At 40.5% G+C, this 21,484-nt stretch overlaps 1 protein-coding gene across 6 annotated transcripts in view; it reads right to left on the bottom strand.

Moving 5' to 3' along the window:
* The window catches only part of aopep (aminopeptidase O (putative)), a 72,871-nt gene that overhangs the window by 13,915 nt on the left and 37,472 nt on the right, over positions 1–21,484 (bottom strand). For all 6 annotated transcript variants that reach the window (XM_053236308.1, XM_053236309.1, XM_026914857.3 and 3 more), the window contains 2 exons: positions 19,652–19,714; positions 18,354–18,437 (listed from right to left, as the gene is read on the bottom strand). In XM_053236308.1, the coding sequence (XP_053092283.1) occupies positions 18,354–18,437; positions 19,652–19,714 (147 nt within the window). The remainder of the gene's footprint in view (positions 1–18,353; positions 18,438–19,651; positions 19,715–21,484) is intronic.

The raw sequence follows: 21,484 nt of genomic DNA, 5'->3' as shown, positions 1-21,484 counted from the left end.
TCACATAAAACCAAAATTACAGTAACCTGACCATGAGAGACTTAATAATGTAGCCATCTTTTGAGGAATAGAGTCACAGGGTCCTTTCATCCCCGTGAAGACTTAATTTGCTGCAGGAAAAAAAAAAGGCATCTAACTTTCGGGCTGATAGTTGAGTATGTCTTCTTAGTCTCTACATCTTATTGCCAACGTTAAGCAGTATTCCCAGGGCCACCCATGCCCATCGGATCTGCAGCCTTTGAAAGATGAGAAGAATTTAAAGTCATAAAAGAAGAGAGTGCCTCCTCCACACTCAACTGGCCTCAGGGAAAGGCAACTAAACCCTTCCCACTTTGAGGATCAAACAAGCCGGACTGCTGCCCAATTTTGATAAATCTCAATTTCAGTTCAGGGAGATGAGAAATGACAACAGAGATTATTAGAGATCCTGGAGAAAATGTACTAGTGCAATCCATCAGCGAGTATAAAAGCCACGGTTTTCTATCACCAGCCTGCAGCACTGAGATCCAGGGAGGAGCTTTTCTACTCAGTGGCGATCTGTCAAAGGTCTCTTGCAGTCTTAGGTTTAGTTTTAAGGAGAAAAGTCGGCTGTGGGTGTTAATAGCGTGTGGGAGTTTAGTGCTTCACTGTATGACCCCGAGGATGAGCGTAACAAAAGGTCTGACAATGAAGTAACGAGACAAAGAGGAGACTTCACGGGCCAGCACAAACACGCATACACACTCAAAGCGATAAGCAAAGAAATAAGATTATATTGAGCAAGAACTTTGAGAAGATTATGGATAAATACTCCTTAACTGTACACACCCAAACTATGTCCACATGCATACACTTGCTGCAAAAATACATGACTTGATCACCAAAACCACATAAAAACACACACCCTTACCAAGCTAGCATGGTCAAAATGTATAAACTCACTGCATACGGTACAGAAACCTCTGAAACCAACCACTCCACACTTGTATGTGCTCAAGACCAAGCCTATGTTTGCTTTTCCGCTGACTTTTTCATTCCTCCCCACATGAAAGGCCGTGCTCATGCCATGCTCATTAAAGCCACGGAAAAGTTAGCAGCATACAAATAAACATGCAGCGAAGCTTAATGAAAAATGATGGACTTTTCAACTCGTTTATTCTGCCAAATTCCCATTTAGACACACCATGTTCTTTGTTAAAATGCTTGTGATGATCAATCTAAGTGCTGATTCATTTCTACGACCAACTTTGATGATACCTCTCTGGCCAAACAGGGACACAAAACAGAGCAAGAGAAGCTGTTGTCAATTTATCCTGTGTCTGATTACACCTCTCTGAAAGGTGGGGGAGGCTGATCCTCGCAGGCAATGTGGCAAGTAAAAAAGGCAGGGTGACTCACTGTGCTGAGCTTATGTTTCTGCTTGTGGAAAGTGAAAGAGAACGACACACACACACACACACTCAAACACATCGAGCCACACCCTGCCACTGCGACTTACCCACATGCCACAAGCATATCATCACGAGGCTTCAGTTAGAACATTACAACAATAAAGACTGCCTAGATGTCCTTCACTAATGCCTTCAAAGATTCTGTCATGTTATCTCTGTCAGAAAGTCGTTACCAATGGCGCCAAGATAAAGACTACAAACTACATTTCGTACATTTCCATTGCATCTTCTGTTCAGTGACAGCAGAGACCTTTTATCCAAAGAAAATACATCAGAGCCACATGGATGAGGAGAAGGTGGGGTTTCTCTCATGCAGGCCATTTTAAAATCGTAAATGCATGGAGGAGTTTCTGTCATCCTTCATCAACTGAAGCGTGTTTGAACGGCTGAGAGAAAATGGCAAACTTGGGGAATTCTTCCCATGTAGTATATATCTGGAACAATAGTTTTCTGACATGCCGGCGTAGGTTTAGTCAAAATGAGTGACAGTTGTGAGCACAATAACTCAGGAAATCAATGACATGCTCTGCAAAAACAGGAAAAATAACAAAGATGCCAGCACTCATATTTTTCCACCTTTTGTCTACTCACTCACTACAGTATAATGCACGTGTGTGTTTCTTTTACATGTCATCATGTCGCTATATATTACTATTCAGGTCATAATTGACTGAACATCAGAGCTCAAAATGGCTGTTTGAAACCAGCAGGATGTGACTATATTGGGTTTGGACATCATTTCTTTAAATATTTGTGGGATTTGGACAAATGTTCTCAGAGTTCAAGGCTCTAGGTTGTTTTTCAGCACACAGCAGCAAGAACACGTCGGTTTTACGAAGGCTGTGTAATGTTTTTGCTATTGAAACTAAAAAAAAGGCACTGATAATGAAGAAATTCATTAAAAGTTTAAACATAATTTTTAAAAGTAAATTTGGCATCGAGAGGTTTGGGATTGGCCACAGTGGGCCACTCCATTACTCCCACTTGAGCTCTCTGACAGGTGACGCACACACACCGTGTAGCAGGCCACCACTAATACACTACCACTCAGAGACTCTTCTTATGATTGGTCCAGTCTATTTAGTTTCGATTATCAATGTTCGGTTATCAAATATTCTGACAGTCCTTTGACTGAATCCTTTGATTAGATTGTGTTACATTAAACCTAATGACAACAGACATATTCAGTATGGACAAGCTGAAAATCTGTAGCAGTATCTTGGTTTTACCAGTTTCCACTGTTTAAATTAAGCCACATTTAGACTACTTGATGTGTGACTTTTGGCTCTGCTCGCATCCCCAATATGGGATTAGTGTACGAGCGTGAGTAAAGTCATCTGTCCAATAGCAAGTCGACTCTGACTCTTTCCGGGAGCCATGCATCCTGTCTTTGTTCATTTCTGTGGCAACGTAAGTGAACATCAAGTCAGAAACCTGAACCTGTGTGCATTTGATGCATGTGGAAAAGACATCTGATAAATTCTCATCCATTGTATAAACTACAGCAGAGTCAAGAAGAACATTAGCAGTCACTACAAAGAACTGAAACATTTATCATCAGTTGGAAAGAATTAGTGGAAGGTATCACAGGACATGACCATGACTCACATCCTAACACAGTGAGTAGTGTGAAGTAGTATAAAGCTGTTATGAGAATGAAGAACACAAATGCATTGATGAAAATATAAAATGGCGCCAAGCTCTGATCGTAAAACCACCACTAAATGGCAGTGCAATGTTAGGAACTCGTCTGGCGCGCCAATGTGAACAGCTCACAGACGGCTTTTGAAGGGTGGCCTTTTGTACATGTACGGATTCTGTCCGCAACCTTGGAAACGAAGCCCTTACTTTTTTAAAAGCTCATCCTTCATTTCTTTTGAGCTACCTTTCTCTCTACAGAGGGTCGTGGTTGTAGAATGCATGTCTCTTGTCTCCCATTTCCCTTGCGAAAGAGACAAAGTCATAGTGACATTATTAAACAGGATAGCGCGATTTCTGTGGCGATTCTGCCGCACCAATGAGTTTTATTCGGTCTGACCACAGTCTCGTAAAACACATACACTGAACATAAAGCCCTGGCTTGGGTTACACTAATTTCTCACTCTCCCTCTTTCTTTTTTTTTGTCTTTGTTGGATTTTTTCCCCCACTGATAAGTTGCCCTCGAGGCCAGACCTCTGAATGAGTCAATCCATCTCCTGAAGAAATCTTCTGGAGAATTATAGGGTAGCAACCCAATATGGCTACTGCATGACATCAAACAGGAATGAATTCATCTGTGCAGGTGGAGCTTTCTTTTCGATTTCAGCCAAGTCTTACCAATACACTAGCTTCCCTGTGCACCACATGGGCATGTGGGACTTTACTGAACTATAGATCACATGTGGGTGGGATTGCCCTTTACAACATCATCACTGCCTGTATGCTCTAAAGAGCCCTAACAGTTTTGATAAAAAGCCTAGCTTGGTTTTTACTGGAGCCTGTAAACAGATTTGATCTGTTCTTGCTGCTTTGTGTTCTCAAGGTAAAAACACCTCAGTAAAATTCTGAGAAATTGATGGAAAGAGTCACAGACTGTTCCTGTATAGGTAAGCTAAGACATGTTGATTCTTTACCCCATTGACCTTGATTGTGCCCCATCTGCCTTGTTCGGCCACTGCTGTTTGCAGCCCGCAGGTCTGTTCTAAAGGCAAGAGGGAGGGCTGGATCCATACTGGTCCATAATCAGGTCGTCCGCACCAGACAGCACGTCGATGGGACGTCACTTAGTGAAACAGCTCCGTCTGATTTAAAAACATTAGCCTGCGTGTGCAGAGAAGGAAAAAGACAACGTCCTCCAGTGGAGAGAAATGAAGGCTAATGGAGGTGGATCATTAATGGTTTAAAAAAACCCAAGTAGAACAGCCAAATGCGTTTTGATTCCACGAGAGAGCCAAAGGCTTCTACTGACATCTATATACAACGATATAGCCTGAGCCACTCTGACGAGAAAGTTTATGCTTCATCAGAAGCGTTTCTAACAAGAGGCTGAAAAGAACTTCAGAAAGCATTCGCAGTATTTCAGAACAGTATAATGATCTTGTCCAGTAAACAATAGAGGGTGGGGTGGAGAGTAAAAAGCAAGGAATAATAGGTTAAAGTAAACATTTTGTTGTCTGTTTAAATACAATGGAGGCACACTTTGATAGAGATGAGGATGTTACTATTTTTTCTGTTGCCTCATCTGAGAAAGATTATACAGAATTGGACCAAGTAATGGGTAATTATTGGCCATTATGGGGCTTTTTTTTTTTTTTAGGTTTTTGAACTTTAATCAGAGATCCTTTAAAATGGAATGCATCCAGTGGGCATCCAGTTTCATTTCAGAAAATACCTTTTCCAAACTACCTTACTTCAACCCTAACCCGAACCGTAACCCTACTTTTTCAGAGGTTCGTTCAGAAAGAAGCATAGATCAGGCTGCAGTCCAGACTGGGCATGCACCTTATGCAGAATACTTGTTGTCTGAAATTTCATATGCCCTTTTACCACTTTAAGAGCACAGTGAGTGTAAAACCTAAATAGTCATTAAAGCTAAGTCTGATTAGTTTACACTGGTGCTGGCTGTGTACATTAATCAGACCTGGATTTCCACAAGTTAATTGCATGGCCTTTCTTCATAACCCCGCAATCAAGCAGAATGCCAGTCTACATCTAAACAAGCTACTCCCTCATATAGCCGGTTTGGAATATCAAACACTGTATCTAATGAAGATTAACAATTGTTTGCCTATACTCAAATGTGAGCACATCTGAAACGTATTCCGCAACATACTTTTTCTGTCCCAATGCCAATTACAGTAACTGCATTAACAGACACTGCCTCAAACCAGAAACAGACCTCCAATTTTCATAAATGGAATCTATGATTTGCCCCCATCCACAGATTAAGCTTCCAGAGCCTTCCAGATCCTGTATCCTGTCTAAAAGCCTCAGCCTGTAGAGCTAAAAGCAGAGCAATCAAGAGGCCTGTCTGTGAAATGTCCTGCAGCTGAGACAACAAACAGTGCAGATATATAAGCACCAGATAATACACACGACAGATCTGTTAAGTCTACCTCCAGCTGTTCTAACTAGTAACATTACAATGACCTTGAGTCATGTGACACAGCTGATTTTAGGTTGTCTCTGATAACCGGCACTGGAAACAAGCTCCAAGATATCATTAATGTAATCATATAAATCATTTGTAGCTCTAGTGTTTATCCTGAATCATACTGGCGACATGCAGATAACAGAATGACGGTGTTTAACTGTATCATGCCACACGTCACGCAAAGGGAGTTTAATTAATTTCTGTCAATCAACACCTCACCATGGACCACAGCCTGCGAGTGTGGCTCTCAAAGACATCTTTTATCCTCTGGAGGAGAGAGGCAAAGTAAGCGAGAGAGAGAGAGAAACGTTGCTCTTAATGCACAATGACACCAGCACATAAAGGCCAGTTTTTGTGGCACAAAAGGGCCATTTTGTGTCTAATATCACCAAAGCAGCTGACAAACACAAACAGCACAGAGATGAGCTTTGAGAGAAGCATCAGTGCAGCAAGACCAGCTTAAGTGAAGGACGTTCAAAGCAGGAAAGTTGGGTTGCAGGTGCTCAGAACACACACATAAAAACAGTACAGACGTGTGAGTGTGTCTCTCAAATTATGATGGACTGGTGAACGTGGAGGGGACGGACATAAAGAGGACATCAAAGGAACAGAGATATATCCTGCAAGGGACACCTGTTGAAAGTAGCTTTGATAATACCTGCTTAAAAGTGCATCAAAAAGACAGTGTCATGTATACGTACTAAGAGACAACGCACAAGGAGGCGAATAATCTGAAACATAACAGAGCCAAACGGAACCGGCAAACATATCAGGGTCTGCGCCAAAAGAATTTCAGATCCGCAGCTCTGGATGTCATCAACAGAGTTATTTACAGATGGCTTTTCAAGTTTTCACGATGCTCTCCTGCTTTTACACGCTAACACACTGGGCCCCTCTCACACAGGTCAAGTTCAGGTTGTCGTTCATATTAAACTGCATTTAATCAAGCCAATTAATCTTATCGCAGGTATCAGCAGTAATCTGAATAACGAAGTGCGATTAATAAAAAAATCCACGTAGGAATAAGATGGATTATTGACAAAATGATATAAATCAATATTCCCTACTTACTGTGTCAGAGAGAAATACATGTAAACCACCATGTTCCACACTGAGACTTCAGAATTACCCCAGAATATACAGACTGTCATTTGTAATTCACCCTCCTTATCTTAGACATGTTTTTCACAATCCAGCGCATGAAAAAATGTTGTTTGAATTTCCTCAAGCTCAAGTCAGGGTACATTGGCAAGATAGGGGCACAATCTAAATAAACACGTCTAAATGCAGCCCCCCGAACAGGCCTCAAAGATAATATCAGTCTCTGCTAAAAGCCTGATCCGGTCCGTCTGGCTGTCACCTCACTACACCCTAGCATGACGTGTTATGAAAATGAGCTGCAGTGCTTTGAAGACATGTTGCAGATGGACTGCCGTTTCTTTAACCCTGCTCCTGAACCCGGCTTAGACCCAGATCTGACAGAGGTATGCGGGATGGACTCAGCCCAGAGATCTCTCTCATTCTCTCCCTCCTGCCGCCACGCTTGGCTGAACCTCCAGGCCAAAACAACACCGAGAACAAAGGTAAAAGTGTGAAACTTAAACAAACACAGGCAGAGTGACTTTCACTCACTCTGACACACAGACATAATGTACACATGGAACAGACCAAGATCCAAGAATACATAATGAGTTCATGAAGTTACATGGAAAGTGTAACAGGCAGATGCTGAAGAGAGTTTCCGGTTATGGCCAGGCTTTAATACCTGTAAATCTATGCGACTCTCTGGAGATTCCTCCAGTCTCGGAAACTGAGAGGAACATTAAATCATACATCGTCAAATTGTTTTCTTATTATACGAGAGAACAAGCAGTTACTCTCTAAGGAGATTAGAGAAGCCATACAGGCAGTGCACAAAGATTCATCCACACACACTCACTGAGCCGCATGGCAGAGCGTCCCACTGAGAGCCCTCTAACAAACACAAACTGTGAATTACGCTTCACTTTGACCGACTCTGTCTCAGAAGCCCAGCCTGGTAGCCAACAGCAGTGTTTCTTTACATCTTTCTGCTGCGCGGTGACTAATGCACAACCTAAAAGATTACACTAAATGAACTGATTTTCTCCTAAGTATGCTTCAATAAGTTCATACTAAATGAGCAGCAGAAGATGATGAAGGAATGAATTCTAGTTTAATCCAGACCCCTCATGATGAAGTTCAACTCCTTTCGTTTTCATGCGCCTCTGCTAGTGCCAAGGTAAGGTTACAGAAAGAAGAAGGGACATGTAGGGGAAAGGACAGAGAGATAAAGAGATAGAACAAGACACCTTAGGGCAGTCTATATCTGCTCTCTTTTATCTTCCCATTCTGATCTCACTGCCTGTGTTGTATATACTTACTGATCCTTATTCACCAACGTTGCATACAGTCAAACCTGAAAGCAAGCGTACGCAAATCCCACTATCAGTTTTCTTTTTAATCAGTTTCATCTTTGGCGTGTCTGTACGATCAAATGTGTGGTCAGAGAGCATGTAAGTGCGGGCATAACATTTTAACAACCTGAAAAAATGCTTGCTTTACAGTATGATTAATATGTACAGCAAGTATAGTAAGTAAACGATGAAAAAGTAAATAATGATAATCATGACTGCACGCACAAGAACCTCAAATATACCTAAAATGTAGGTAATGGGGTTTATATTCCACAACTGTCTTCACTGCAGCCACCTCAGACAAAAGCACCTCTAACTGAGCTTCACTGTATTGTATTTTTCCTTTCTTTCCTTGGTTTTTCCTCAAATCTTGATAGCCAGCTGAATGCTTTCCTTTTTTCTGCTCACTATGTCAACACCTGTATAAATTAGGGCGTGTTTTTCTTGTAAAGTAGATTTATTTAAGGATAAACTGGGGTGTTACAATAGGTATATGACATGTACGTAAGGGAGCAGCGGGCGGGAGTTTGCGTCCGTGCCGCTGAAGTTGAATCAATAACTGTACTTAAATCACAGCTTGTTTTTCTGATGTATGACAGCTGCATGAATCAGACACAGATTCGTTGTGCATCATTCTGTGGCTCTAATCTGCACTTGTTTCTATGCAATTTTGATGAATAAGGGCTGGAGCTGGGTTATGCGTGGTCAGGAGCTCTTTAATACACTAGAAAAGAATTAACTACCGCTGACCTCAAATCATAAGTGATTTATTTGATATTCACATACACAAAAAAGGGTTCTTATAGCATGCTTAACAGTAGCTTGATAAAGGACGTTTTTATGAAATGGAACCCACTATGTTATAGGGTTTAGGGTGTTACAGGGAACATGAAAATTAACATGAAAATTGGCATTGGACTGAGCTGAAATTGGAATAATCATCTTAATTTGTATATGTGCACACATTTACTTGTGTGTTTTCTCTCTGCTCTTTCTGTGTGCAGACACTGCTGATTACAGTTATCCATCTATCCCAGAATCCACTGATTGAGCCTTCTTGCTATTTCTGCCTGGACCAGCAATGCACTCTCTCTCGGACCCCTGTGCATTTTAGACCCAAATATAGTGCCGTAAAACCAATCTGATAAAGGCTGTTTTTTCCTGGTCCACCGCCAGAAGGCCTAAAATTCATAATGCCATTTTTATCCAGTAGAATCTTTGTGCTGTGGATTTCTACCCTGCTATTTTAAACAGTTCAATCAATGAGGTGTTGTTGGAAGGTGTGCTTTATAAGTTGATAAAGCCTGCAATGGGTCCAATATTTCCAAATTTAATAACCTCACAGTCTCCACCAGAAGAAAAAATGTGACTTAGAAAGTTGGAGTATAAAAGCTCTATCTGAGTACCAGTGGTGCATGATGGTTTTAGGGGAAGCAAAGCTTGTGTGTGTGTGTGTGTGTGTGCGTGCACAGTCAGGTCCATATAATCCTTATATTTATGATTATGTTAGTTTGTCCAGTTACTTTTGAGCCTGTGAAAATGGAGGAACTACGTAAAAAATGGCTGTAATTCTGGTTATAAATGGAAATAAATAAGTTAATTAATAAACAGTTAATGCAATATTTTTGTTAAGCCCCTTGAATTACAGCTGAAAGTCTACACTTCAATCACATCTTGATTGCTTCATTTCAAATCCATTGTGGTGGTGTACAGAGGCAAAATTATGAAAATTATGTCACTGTCCAAATACTTATGGACCCACCCCCCACACCCACACCCACACCCACAAACACAGAGCACTGCCAATCAGCCAATTAATTTCACGCTGCCAAGAGAGCTGAAAGGACATGTTTTTGTTCCCTGACTTTTGAATTAAAACCTTGCGCATTGGTCTGCCCTCATGTTTTTTTTTTCCATTCTCTCCTCATAAGTATGAGCATCAAAAACATTTCTAAAATCAACATCAGCAGTTTCTTCCATTTCGTGCCAAAAAGCAGCTAAGCCGCAAGCTAAAAAAAGGTGTTGACAACTAGCTAGCTAGACTTACAAACAACAAATTTGCAAATAATGCAAACAATAAAACAGAACTTTATAAATACAATTTATTTAAACTGAGGGGTTACATATGTATATGACATGTAAATAAGGGACCAGAAGGTGGGAGCTTGTGTCCATGCAGCTGAAGTTGATTCAACAACTGCACTCAAATTACAGCTTGTTTCATTGAGCCACAGAAGCTTTGCATCCTGGTTGGACAAGCAAAGAGCACACTGCCCAATAAACATTGATATTTTTTTTTCTGTGCAAAACCCACCCGTCCACACTCCCATTCACCTCAGAGACGCAGGGCTTCGGGGCGGGACTAAAATGATGTATTAAAAGCCTGTTGTTCAATGAGTGTTAATCATTCTTCCCATTAAAACACACTATACTTGAATCTGCAGTCGGATTCCAGAGAAGCACAGTGTCTGAGTTTCTATCAGCGCTGTGTCTGGGGAATGAATAAATGAATGAATGAACAGCGGGATATTACAGTGAGATATTTGAAAACATTGAATTTCACCTAAAGTGATGAATAATGTAGACACATTGGAAAACATTTCATTGCTACATTTTAATGAAATTTTAGGGGACTCCCATAATACGCCCATAGGGGCTTCCCATGTAGTCTTATAGCAATCGACTGTGCTGAGCTCCTTACAGTGTGTGGTGTGATGACGGTTTTCCTTCTGTGGGATTCGATGAACTTCAAGTCAGCTGCCACACACATCTCCGTATTAGTTCCTGACATATTCCCCTTTTTTTGGTCTGTAATCTTCCACCAGGACTTTCTTTTAAACAGGCATATCTTAGTTTACATATATTTTTTAGATATTTTTTTATTCATACAGACTCCCTCTGGAACAAACTCATGGTTCATTAACAAGGGTACAAATGCAGAAATCTTCAGCAGGTGCTGTTAAACTTTGGGCTTTATGTCATTAGCCAAGTTGTCAGGCTTTTGAGCTATCACCACCACCCTCTTTGGCACTTCAGCTGGAGCTATCCACAATCTGACCATATGTTTATATTTCAACTGTGAAAATAAGCTACAAAAGATGTTTGTTTAGCTGTAATATGTTAGCTGTAATATGGGGCTTGATTCCAAAGTCCAACCACACGACTAATAAACCTAATTATCAAAGCGTGAACTCTACATTCGCATTTACTGAATACTCTGTGCTTTGGCTCTGTATGTAGGTCCCTGAGTCCTTTATTAAAAAGAGTTATCGTGGCAAGTTAAAACAGAGGACTGTGCTGTGCCTCTGAGCAAACTGTCACCTTTAGCACCCTCTCAGGCTTTTTTAAAAATTTTACACAGAGAAAGAGCTATAGCTGTTCCTACTTAAATCACACCCAGAGTGGAACAGCATTTCTACAGCAATAACAATTTTCCCCCTTGACAGGGAAGCATCTCAGTTCAAACAGTTCCAAATTGATCTAACTCCACAACAATCGGAAAAGAAAAGCCTTCTGAAAAGTCACAGTTATTAGATTCATGTTTTTCCCTCAATAATCCCTAGCTCTGTCAGACCCAGTGGTACCAGGCGCTTACATTAAAGCGAAGGCCATCAACGCTGTTGGCTTTACAAGTTTATCCCCATAGACCCTCCAAGATGGAGAGGGAGGTGTGGAGGAGGAGGAACAGAGCACAGAGCAAGTTTAATAGCATCAGAGTCGTCTGTGGGAGTTGCCGTCTCCTTCGCTCATTACCGAAAAACCTTGCTTTCTCCATCTGACAGATGTTTTCAAGTTGTGCTTAGCAGTGAAAGAAATGGCTGAGTTCACAGAGCATAGACTTTTTTTTTTTTTTTTTAATGTGGGAGCATTGATTTCATTTCCCCACCAGACGAGGCCCCTTCATAGGGGCTAGACATCAGGGAAAAAAACAGCAATTTGATTGACCACTATGGGCTACTGCACATTTATGAGGGAGCACTTACGCACAAATTGCTACTTTACTCGAAACCAGCTGGAGTTTCGGTGTCGAACGGTGGTGGAGGGAGGGGGGTGGCATGAATAATCGGTTAATGCTGTATGTGACTGTATATTTCCTGGCTGATGCCTTTTCAGTTTGCGCGAGAAAGACAGAAACACAGATGGGATTAAATGACACAGAGATCTTGATTTTTTTTCTTTCTTTTATCTCTTTCAGGGAAGCACTCACATTAAAAGCTGCCTAAACCTCCAGCCAGAGTCCTCTGAGAAAATTCCGCAAAAAGCTCAGGCGTTGAAAGAGAGAGCCAGAGTGGTCAGATTGCTGAAGTGAACCATTAAAGAATAGTGATTGGAATTGGACACCATACACCACACAATTCCACACAGAGAAGACACCAGACTAGTTTGTGTTTCTGTCTCTCAGTATCAGTTTGACTGTATTCTTCAAGCGCCTCTTTAACCTGTAACTTACACTACAACACAACATACTGTCTATACACTACACTACACTACACACGCATACGCATGAGGGCAAGTGGTAAGTATTCATATGGTAAGTACTGTCAAAATAAGTCTGTAGTTAGTATTGGTAAAGTGGTCCACAGAGATGTCCAACTTTACACTGGACATCTGTTATGAAAAAAGCAGGCCTATGTTTAGAGGACTGTATCAACTGAGCCAATATTATAGTCATTATGAGATGACTACAATTAACACCATTAGAACCATATGTTACTCTTTATGTGAAATATATATGGCTTTACAAAACTTAAAGGAAATAGTGTGTGAACAGGATGTCCGGATATTACTCTTTCATACAAACAGCTCAAATTGATTTATCTCAGTTTTAAATAATATATTCATGAAATGATAAAATAATGAAACTTCAAAATTTTCGACACTAAAATGGATAGCTAGAGAAAGAATCAAAGAGAAAGAATCAGTAGAAAGCATGCAATCTTGCTTTGATCTTTTTAAAAATATTCATATCAGGTCATATTTAAAGGTAGTAAATGATGATGTGTTTGTGGTTCTCTAGTGATGGAGTCCATCTAAAGTAATATACATCCTATATTTCTCCTCCTCCTTATGACCACATGGATCACATCCACCATGAGTAAAAACACAAACACACACATGCACACACACAGGCTGAATATCTAGGTACCTAATAGATTTCGATTCAGAGTTCAAAAATATGATAAGTGCATCTTGATTTTCAGTTTCTATAGCCTATATTATGCGTGTTTCCATTATGAACACTTTTACAGTGTGTTATCGTTTATATCCATCCTGATCAACACATTTCCATTTAGGCTGTCAGAATGAATCTTTCTGTTTAAATCCCAATAGCATTATCAGATTAATTATATCTGAAGACAACATTTCAGTGTAACATTAGCTGGTTTTGCTGACTTTAGCTGGTTAAATGATTGCGTGTTGCCTAAAATCTCTCTTATGTGAGGAATGTAGAGTGTAACGTGCGTGTAATGTGTGTGCATAATAAAAAGCACATGACTTCATGGCATATTCTCTCCAGCATTTTTCCTCTCGGCAGCTCTTGCCCTTCACATGATCCTCTTCGTTTGAACATAGCCCCTGGACCATTCTTACACACACATAAACACACATACACACACACTGGAAACACTCAACGTGCCTCATGCAAGCAGGTCACAGTGATTGGCAAAGTGTCCTGTTTCTAACACGTGTGTGTGTGCGTGTGTGTGTGTAGGTGTGTGTTTGTGAGCGCACATGTGTAACACTCTCCTTTCAGAACTAGTGTAGGACATGCAGGCTCTATTTTTCCCCAAAGTCCAGAAAGTTCATGTAATGGAAGAATGATACGCAAATCAAAAACACACCACTGGTCTCTTGTACACACACATAAACACACACACAAACACACACATAAACACACACACAAACAGCCGAGGGGCATCAGGGGAAAAGTTTGGGTGTGTTTTCTTTTTGTTTATGGATTATTGTGTTTGTTTCTTTCTGAGATCCCATAGATTCATGCTCCAGTCTAGTAACAGAGGGAGTGGGATTCTAGCCCAGTCTATTCTCCTTTCAAACACACACACACACACACACACACACACACACACACACGCACAATATATATCTACAGTATCCAACTCAGTGCACTTGTATCTCTGTGATGCTTTGGAGAGCAGCATGAGAGGCCGTACGTCCATTTCCTCTCAGCTTCATAAATCAGATTTAGCCACTCAGACAAGGGGAAAACAGACATGAAGCAGAGATGAGGAGAGGAAAACAGATTTACTGGATACACGTTCCTGCAGCAAAAGGGCAGCAAAGAAAAACAACCAAAATATACAACATACAGTGTACACACATAACGTCAAATACCAACCGTCACAAAAGACATCTCGGGCAAAACAAAGGCAGCATGAAGTGGGAGTTTCCTAAATTCAGCAGCTCTGCTTGCAAGCCTCAGATTCCATACTTATGCACTATGTTGAGTAACAATACTAAGCTGACTTTTGTGTTCACACTGAGAAATACAAATATATATAATTAATGTACTAACATCACACAGATGTATTATGTTCGCAGAAATGAAGTGTAATGGACACTTTTTACAATGATCAGGGGTTAAACTGGGATTTAGAAGTTCTTATTCGTGGGTGGCAACACCATGGAAAAACATCATTCAACTGTGGTATTATATATCAACTGTGGTATTATATGCTCTATTTATAGAGTTTTCCACACTGATATCATGGGAAATTTTTCAATATGTATGTTTTCAGAAATTTCATTTCACTAACTACAATTAGTTTTTAGTTTGTCAGTCTTGACATTAAAAATTATATAAATATACAAAATAAATCTACAATAAACCATTTAAACCAGCAAAATGAACACATTTATTATATATACTAGTAGTGTAACTCATTGCCTGTATCTGTATCTGTTTAGTGCTCAGAATATTCATATCTTTATCTATATTCAGATTTAAAAGTTAAACATTTAGAAGTGGGTGTGGTCTAGTTTGGCCTTTAAGGGGGGGGGGCTGCTGGGAATAAGAACTCATTTTTTCCACTCACAAATTTTAACAACAAATAGTTGCAGAACATAACTTTATTCAACTCCTGAACTTCTAAAGTTCATCAGCTGCTTCACAGCTGTCCATAATCGGTCTAATCCCTTAAAAGCTTTCTATCTGAAGTGACAGAGTAAGCTAGGGAACTATCTTTTAAAACAAGAACATCCTTCCCAAATCAAGAAACAGTTATTTATAGCTGACAACAATAGCCAACTAATAATATCTTACCAGATTTACTTCAGTTTTGGGTTTGCTGTATTTCAGAAAGAACAGAATCAGTCTACGACGATGCTGGGGCGCAGTGCCCCTGCGAGTCAAAATGGGGTCCTTTAAGTGCCATTTCATTACAATGCCTGTATGATTTTCTGGGAAGATTTCCTAACTAAATGTTCTGTGGGATTTCTGTGGGAATACTGCACCTACTATGTTTATCTGTATTTGTTTTCATTTAGAATCCACTGTTTAATTCGAATAATAAATTTGTGTTCAGTTACAATACATAGTATATACACTGCAGGTAAAAATTGCCTTGACTGAATCGACAAAACCAACATGGCAAGCAATGATTTAATTTGACGTGCTGTCTCGGTTTCCATCTCAAAATTGTAATTGTTTTTTAAACACACATTATAATGAAAAATACACAGTAGAGCAAACACTGTTGTATAAGCATGCTAATGTCTGGTTAGCACTGAACACAATCCGACACTACTGTGTATACAGAGTGCTTTTTTAACATTATTTTTCCCCCATAATGTTTTATACTCATATTTAACAAGCCTCTAATGTATTAACCCACTAATATGCTCTAATCTTACAGTTTAATCCTTATTACATACTTTTAAACGTTTTAAGTGGCCATAGTACATGAACGCACCTCGTGAGGTGACGATCAAGCCCTCTATGAGGTGTGTTGAGAGCAGGAATGAAACTGAGAATTCCTGCTGTATATTACCTCCTACAAACACTCAGTTTATTACTCAATAACTCCAGTGAAACTAACAGGAAAAGTATGTAGTGATGAATATACATCTGGACCCACAGACAGATCCTTTTAGTTAAAGCGGTTAAGGACAGGAGAACAACTTGCTCATAAAAATGAACCTTTTCATTCTCAGCCTCTGTGCTATGTGAACTGAAAGCGATTTCCCAAGACGTAAACCTCAAACGGGTGAAGAGCTTCCTCTTTTATTTGGATTTCCAGTTACCCATTAGCTAATGGAACAGATAGAGCACATACTATCAAACAGAAAACCGATGACTTAATGTTGATAGCATTCACGTTCATTTTTATTTCATCCCATGCAATGATGGGATAAGAGACAAGAAAATGTCTGAAAGCTGAGATGATACTGGAGTCACTCTCGCTTTCTCTTTCTTCTCTCTCTCTCTCTCTCTAAAAATTAGCCAGTGCAGGGAAACGCTCTCCCTAATTTAGAAGAAAATGAAGCAAAATGAATCTCATTACCACATAAGCGTAACTAATACACCACAGCAAACCTCCCTCAACACACATATCCACTCATGCACACCCACTCACTAAAGGAGGCAATAAAACTCGAATCTTTTCCGGTGCAAAACTTTCATTTCACATTAAAATGACCCTGATCTCAGTCTGGAGTTGGTTGGGGGTGTCTGGCCCTCGACAGCGCCAATTAGCAATGATGTAATTACTGTGGGGAACGGCTGCGCGCTGGGGCCCAGTGCTCTCCTCTGTTTAAGAGCAGCACCCAAACCTGATTTATGAACAGGCAGGGGATGGGGCACCCGTTTTTGAAGTCTGTGAATAAGTAATATAAAATACACCTGGAGGACTCGGGGGCTCCCGCCATCCTCTGCTAGCAGGCACTGGGATGAAGGGGGGAGTAGTGTGTGAGTGTGTGTGTGTGAGGGGTCACTAGTGTTTCCTTTCAGGCTGGCTTTTATGGCAGCACTTCAAACAATCGCTCTTTCGTTCTCCCTCTCTCTCCACCCGGCCCATTGTACGGAGCCAACTAGACTGTAATTGGCCTTTCTTTCCTTTCATGGACCCCCCCTTCACCCTCTATCCCCATCCCACAATTCTCTGAAGTTACTTAAAGCAAACACATTAACCTGCCAGGTAGGTGCGAAGCCGTGCTCACAACGTGTCTTGTGCGTTTCAGACATTTTTCAAAGAGCAGATATTAGCGAACTCAAAACTAAATTTCTCTCCTTGTAAGCACAGTTGGAAAGTTCTTTATTAAAATTACAGGATGGAAAATATACATTACCATAAATTAAAGTAATCCAAAACATGCGACAAATACAGGCATTTTCAGTAAACTGTGCAGATTTCTAGAAATTCCTGAATGTTGAGTGTAACGTTTTTGACACAACACAGTCAACAAGTCTCCTGTTAATGGTCCTTTCAAGTGTTTTACTGCTCACACAAGTTTGTAAAGAGGCATTGTGTTCTAGCACATTCTCCAGCCATACACACCCTCACACACACAAAACCCTACCACCGATGTGACAAGACTAGAGACCCAGAACAGAAATGACCTCACTGCTGAAACTCAAACAGGGCCCAATCAGAAACACACACACACAGACACATTTTTGCTATTGAGATGTAATGTATGAGGTAAACCCATTTACTGTAACGGCGAACACGAACGCTTACGTCAAGTCCTACTGTTTTCCAGTATATCTAAACATCAATTTTTGATTACTCTTATTTTACTATGAGTTTGTCTCTGTGCATAATTATGTGTACTAGATAAATGACTTGAGGGTGGAAAGAAACAGCAGCCGCTATCCTTATGCACGCACACACGCACACACGCACACGGAGCAACAGGCAGCGCTGGTGAGGGCCATTTTAAACACTTCCTCAGGAAAACACAAAATGAGCTGAGTCACGGCTGTCCCATGATGTCATGCAGAATGACCAGCCAAGCCATTTCAGGACAAGTTTTCAAATCCTTGATTGTCCTCGTCTGTCTCTTCCTGGTACTTCATTGCCAAGAAATATGGGCAAAGAACAATGCCCACCCCCATTTCCCTGTACTGGGCCCTTCCTTAGCTCTTAACACCACAAAGTCAGGTCTGATAATGTCACGCCACAACACTAAACAAAAAATCATACGTGCAAACTCGAACAAATGCAAAGCCAGTGGAGAAAAGAATCTGCTAGTGGATGTAAGGGACAATTAGATTTAAAAAAAAAAAAAAAAAAAAAAAAAAGATAAAACCAAGTGAGGAGGCAGAAGAGGACGAGACAGAGGAGGATGTGAGGGTGACACAGGAGCTATTTAAAGCCAGCTTGGCAGGGTCTTACCTCTTTGAAGTTCACCTTGGGCCCCGCTCTCTTCCGCTTGGTGCCCTTTCGAGTGCCACCACTGAGGTGCACCCATTTTACAACCTGCAGAGAAATAGAGTGAGAGACAGAAAGAGAAAAAGAGTACTCAACAGACAATACGCTTGAGAGGGAAGCATAATGTATAACAACATGTACATTGTTTATTATGAGACAAAATTAGGCATCTTTCATTAGGCATCTCTCTCTCTCTCTCTCTCTCTCTCTCTCTCACACACACACACACACACACACACACACAATCAAATATGCAGCCTACAAGGCGTCTTTGCAATACCAGTGGAGCCACAGTACTCTCTGTCTCTTAAACACACACACACACACACACTTCATGCAAGCTTGGATTAAGGGTCGGCAGTGTGACAAAAATATCATTTCACAATACACTAAATATATCACGATATTCAGGTTAGCTGAAAAAGAACCAGCAAAACAGAATACCAAAAAAAAAACCCTATGGTTTCAGTAATATTTATACTTTACATACGAAAATCAATTATCGCAGAAGAGGAGGGAAAAATGAAACATTTGCAAGTCAAGGTGTAACACTGGAGTCGGTCAGTACTGATATGCGAGACTCTCTGAGAGGCTGATTGCTGATAAAGTATCACAATACATATTGTACATATTACATTATCATATTGCTAAACTCTACCTCTACAAGCACACTTACAGACAAACTAACAAACAAGCACACTCACAGACAAATTAATAAACAAGCACACTCACAGACAAACTAATAAACAAGCACACTCACAGACAAACTAATAAACAAGCACACTCACAGACAAATTAATAAACAAGCACACCTACAGACAAACTAATAAACGGGCATATTCACAGACAAACTAATAAACAAGCACACTCACAAACTAATAAATAGGTACATTCACAGACAAATTAATACCATTCCAAATATTGAGCACTATATGAAGTGGCTAAATGTCACCTGCAGCACACACACAGTTAAAAAAAAAGCATCTGTTTTTAGTCTCCATTCCAAAATAGAATAGTCTGTGATTTCGCCTCTCAGCCGCTGAGTGATGCTCCAGCCACGACTAACCTCAAAACGTTTGCACATATATATTATAAGGGGCTCAAGAAAAGCACAATGAACCAAACACTTCACATATCACACAGCTAAAAACTCAACTACCACAAGTGCTAAATGAAATATAAAATCTTCTGCGCAGTTTGTAAACTGGTAAACAGCTGTTCCACAGTATTGCTAAGATCACAAGTAATCAGAATGGACTTACCTCCTCTGTGACTTGTGTGACTGGCGGAGAGTGTGACCACGTCGAGCTGGCTTCACCAAGCCACTGGAGGAGAGGAAGAGAGGAGGAGAATGTTGAGTGGAAAGAAAGAGAGGCAGAGAGGGAGAGAGAAGGAAAAATTCCCTCATTAACTTGAAATGGGGCGTCAATTCCTTTCTGATCCACTCCTCCAGTCGTCCGGTCTCTCTCTTACATTCTCTCTCTCCTTCCTTCAAGCTCTCACGCAAGCTGCACTTAACCTTATTACAGTCTGCTCTGCCAGTACACTGCTCTTCTCTCGCGCGCTCTCTCTCTCTCTCTCTCCCGCACACACACACACACACACACACACACACACGGTGGGTGAGTGAGAAAAACCCAGCAAAAGAGAGACAGCAGAGAATAAGGAGAGGACAAGAGCAGAAATTGACAGAGGGAAAGGGAGAAGGGAAAGACAGGCAGGGAATAGTGATAATGAAGACAGGGAGGTTAGAATAGGTGAGAAGCAAAAGTGAGTGAGAAAAAGAAAGTGAGAAAGAGAGACAGAGAGAGACAGATGTGCGGTAGCTGGTATCCAGTGAAAGCCAGACAGCAGTAGCAGTTCACGTCTGGGAGCAGAACCTCATTGTAATCAAACACTGCTTTCTCCTATACAGCCTGGGGAGGAGCTATAGCACTCTCTTACTCTCCACCTCTCTCTTTCTCACACACACAAGTATAAATGAGAAACCTAATACCACATACACACACATTCATGAGAACTTTTCCACTACAGAACTGTGTTTATGTATTTTTGTATTCTATATTCACTAATACAGGTTCTGGATGTATCTGTGAGATTGTGTGAGTGTATGTATGTGTGTGTATGTGTGTGTGTTTGTGCGTGTATGTGTGTGTGTGTGTGTATACACAGAAGAACAGTGTGGACAAAGGCTCAGGAGCTGGCAGATCCCACAGACTGGTCTTCCCAGGCTGTGATGTAGTACATGAGTCCTAAATTTACCATATAATAAATGTATTTTAAATTATTCCGTATTTAAAATTCATGCACTGGTTTCCAATGTGGAAACATGAAAACTTTTGAACACAGTGAGCTTTCTGCAGCAAGATACAGTCAGTGAAGTGCTTCACATATTTACTGCAGAGTTTCATCTGAAACAATTAATACTCAATAAACATGAGAACCTGTTTGTTTGCTGAATACAATGTACCAGACTCTAGCTAAAGCAATCAGTCTGGCTTGCAAAACTACTTTTGTCATGACTTGTGACCTGACTCGGGATTGCGTATTTATGTGCCAACTTGGACGTGAGCTTATGAGATTTGGAACAGAAAATCTTTACTGAATTTTGCAGTGAGGTGTATATAGGCAGGTAAACTTGAATGGCAATGAAAAGATTTCAGGCTTGGCTTGGAAGTGAGGGTGAGATGACATAGACTCGACATGGACTATTTAAAATTTAACCCCTAGGACCTGTCAATGGCTCCAGTCTTAACATCCCTTTTTCTGTAACTACATACATTTCCTATTAGCTTCACTGTAGTTACTGAATAATTCATAGCAGTTACAGAATAACTTTAGGGCAAATGACTGAATAATAAGTAGAGGCATTTAGTGGTTGAGAACAGCAATGGCTGGGAAAATCCAATTCTGTTACCGACTAATGAATCGTAATCTGTTTGTTGGAAAGCATTTTCATAGTCAATATCAGTCCAATCCTCATGGCAAAATTCCCTCTCTTTAATTAGGACCTGCAGTGAAGTAATAACTCTTCCAGTGCTCATCTGTAGGTGTTAACACAATCACAGCTATGATTGAGATGTTTGCTGCCTGTT

This window comes from Pangasianodon hypophthalmus, chromosome 8 (genome assembly GCF_027358585.1).
Source record: "Pangasianodon hypophthalmus isolate fPanHyp1 chromosome 8, fPanHyp1.pri, whole genome shotgun sequence".
Classification (NCBI taxonomy): Eukaryota; Metazoa; Chordata; class Actinopteri; order Siluriformes; family Pangasiidae; genus Pangasianodon; species Pangasianodon hypophthalmus.
This window is presented reverse-complemented; position numbering and strand designations above follow the sequence as displayed.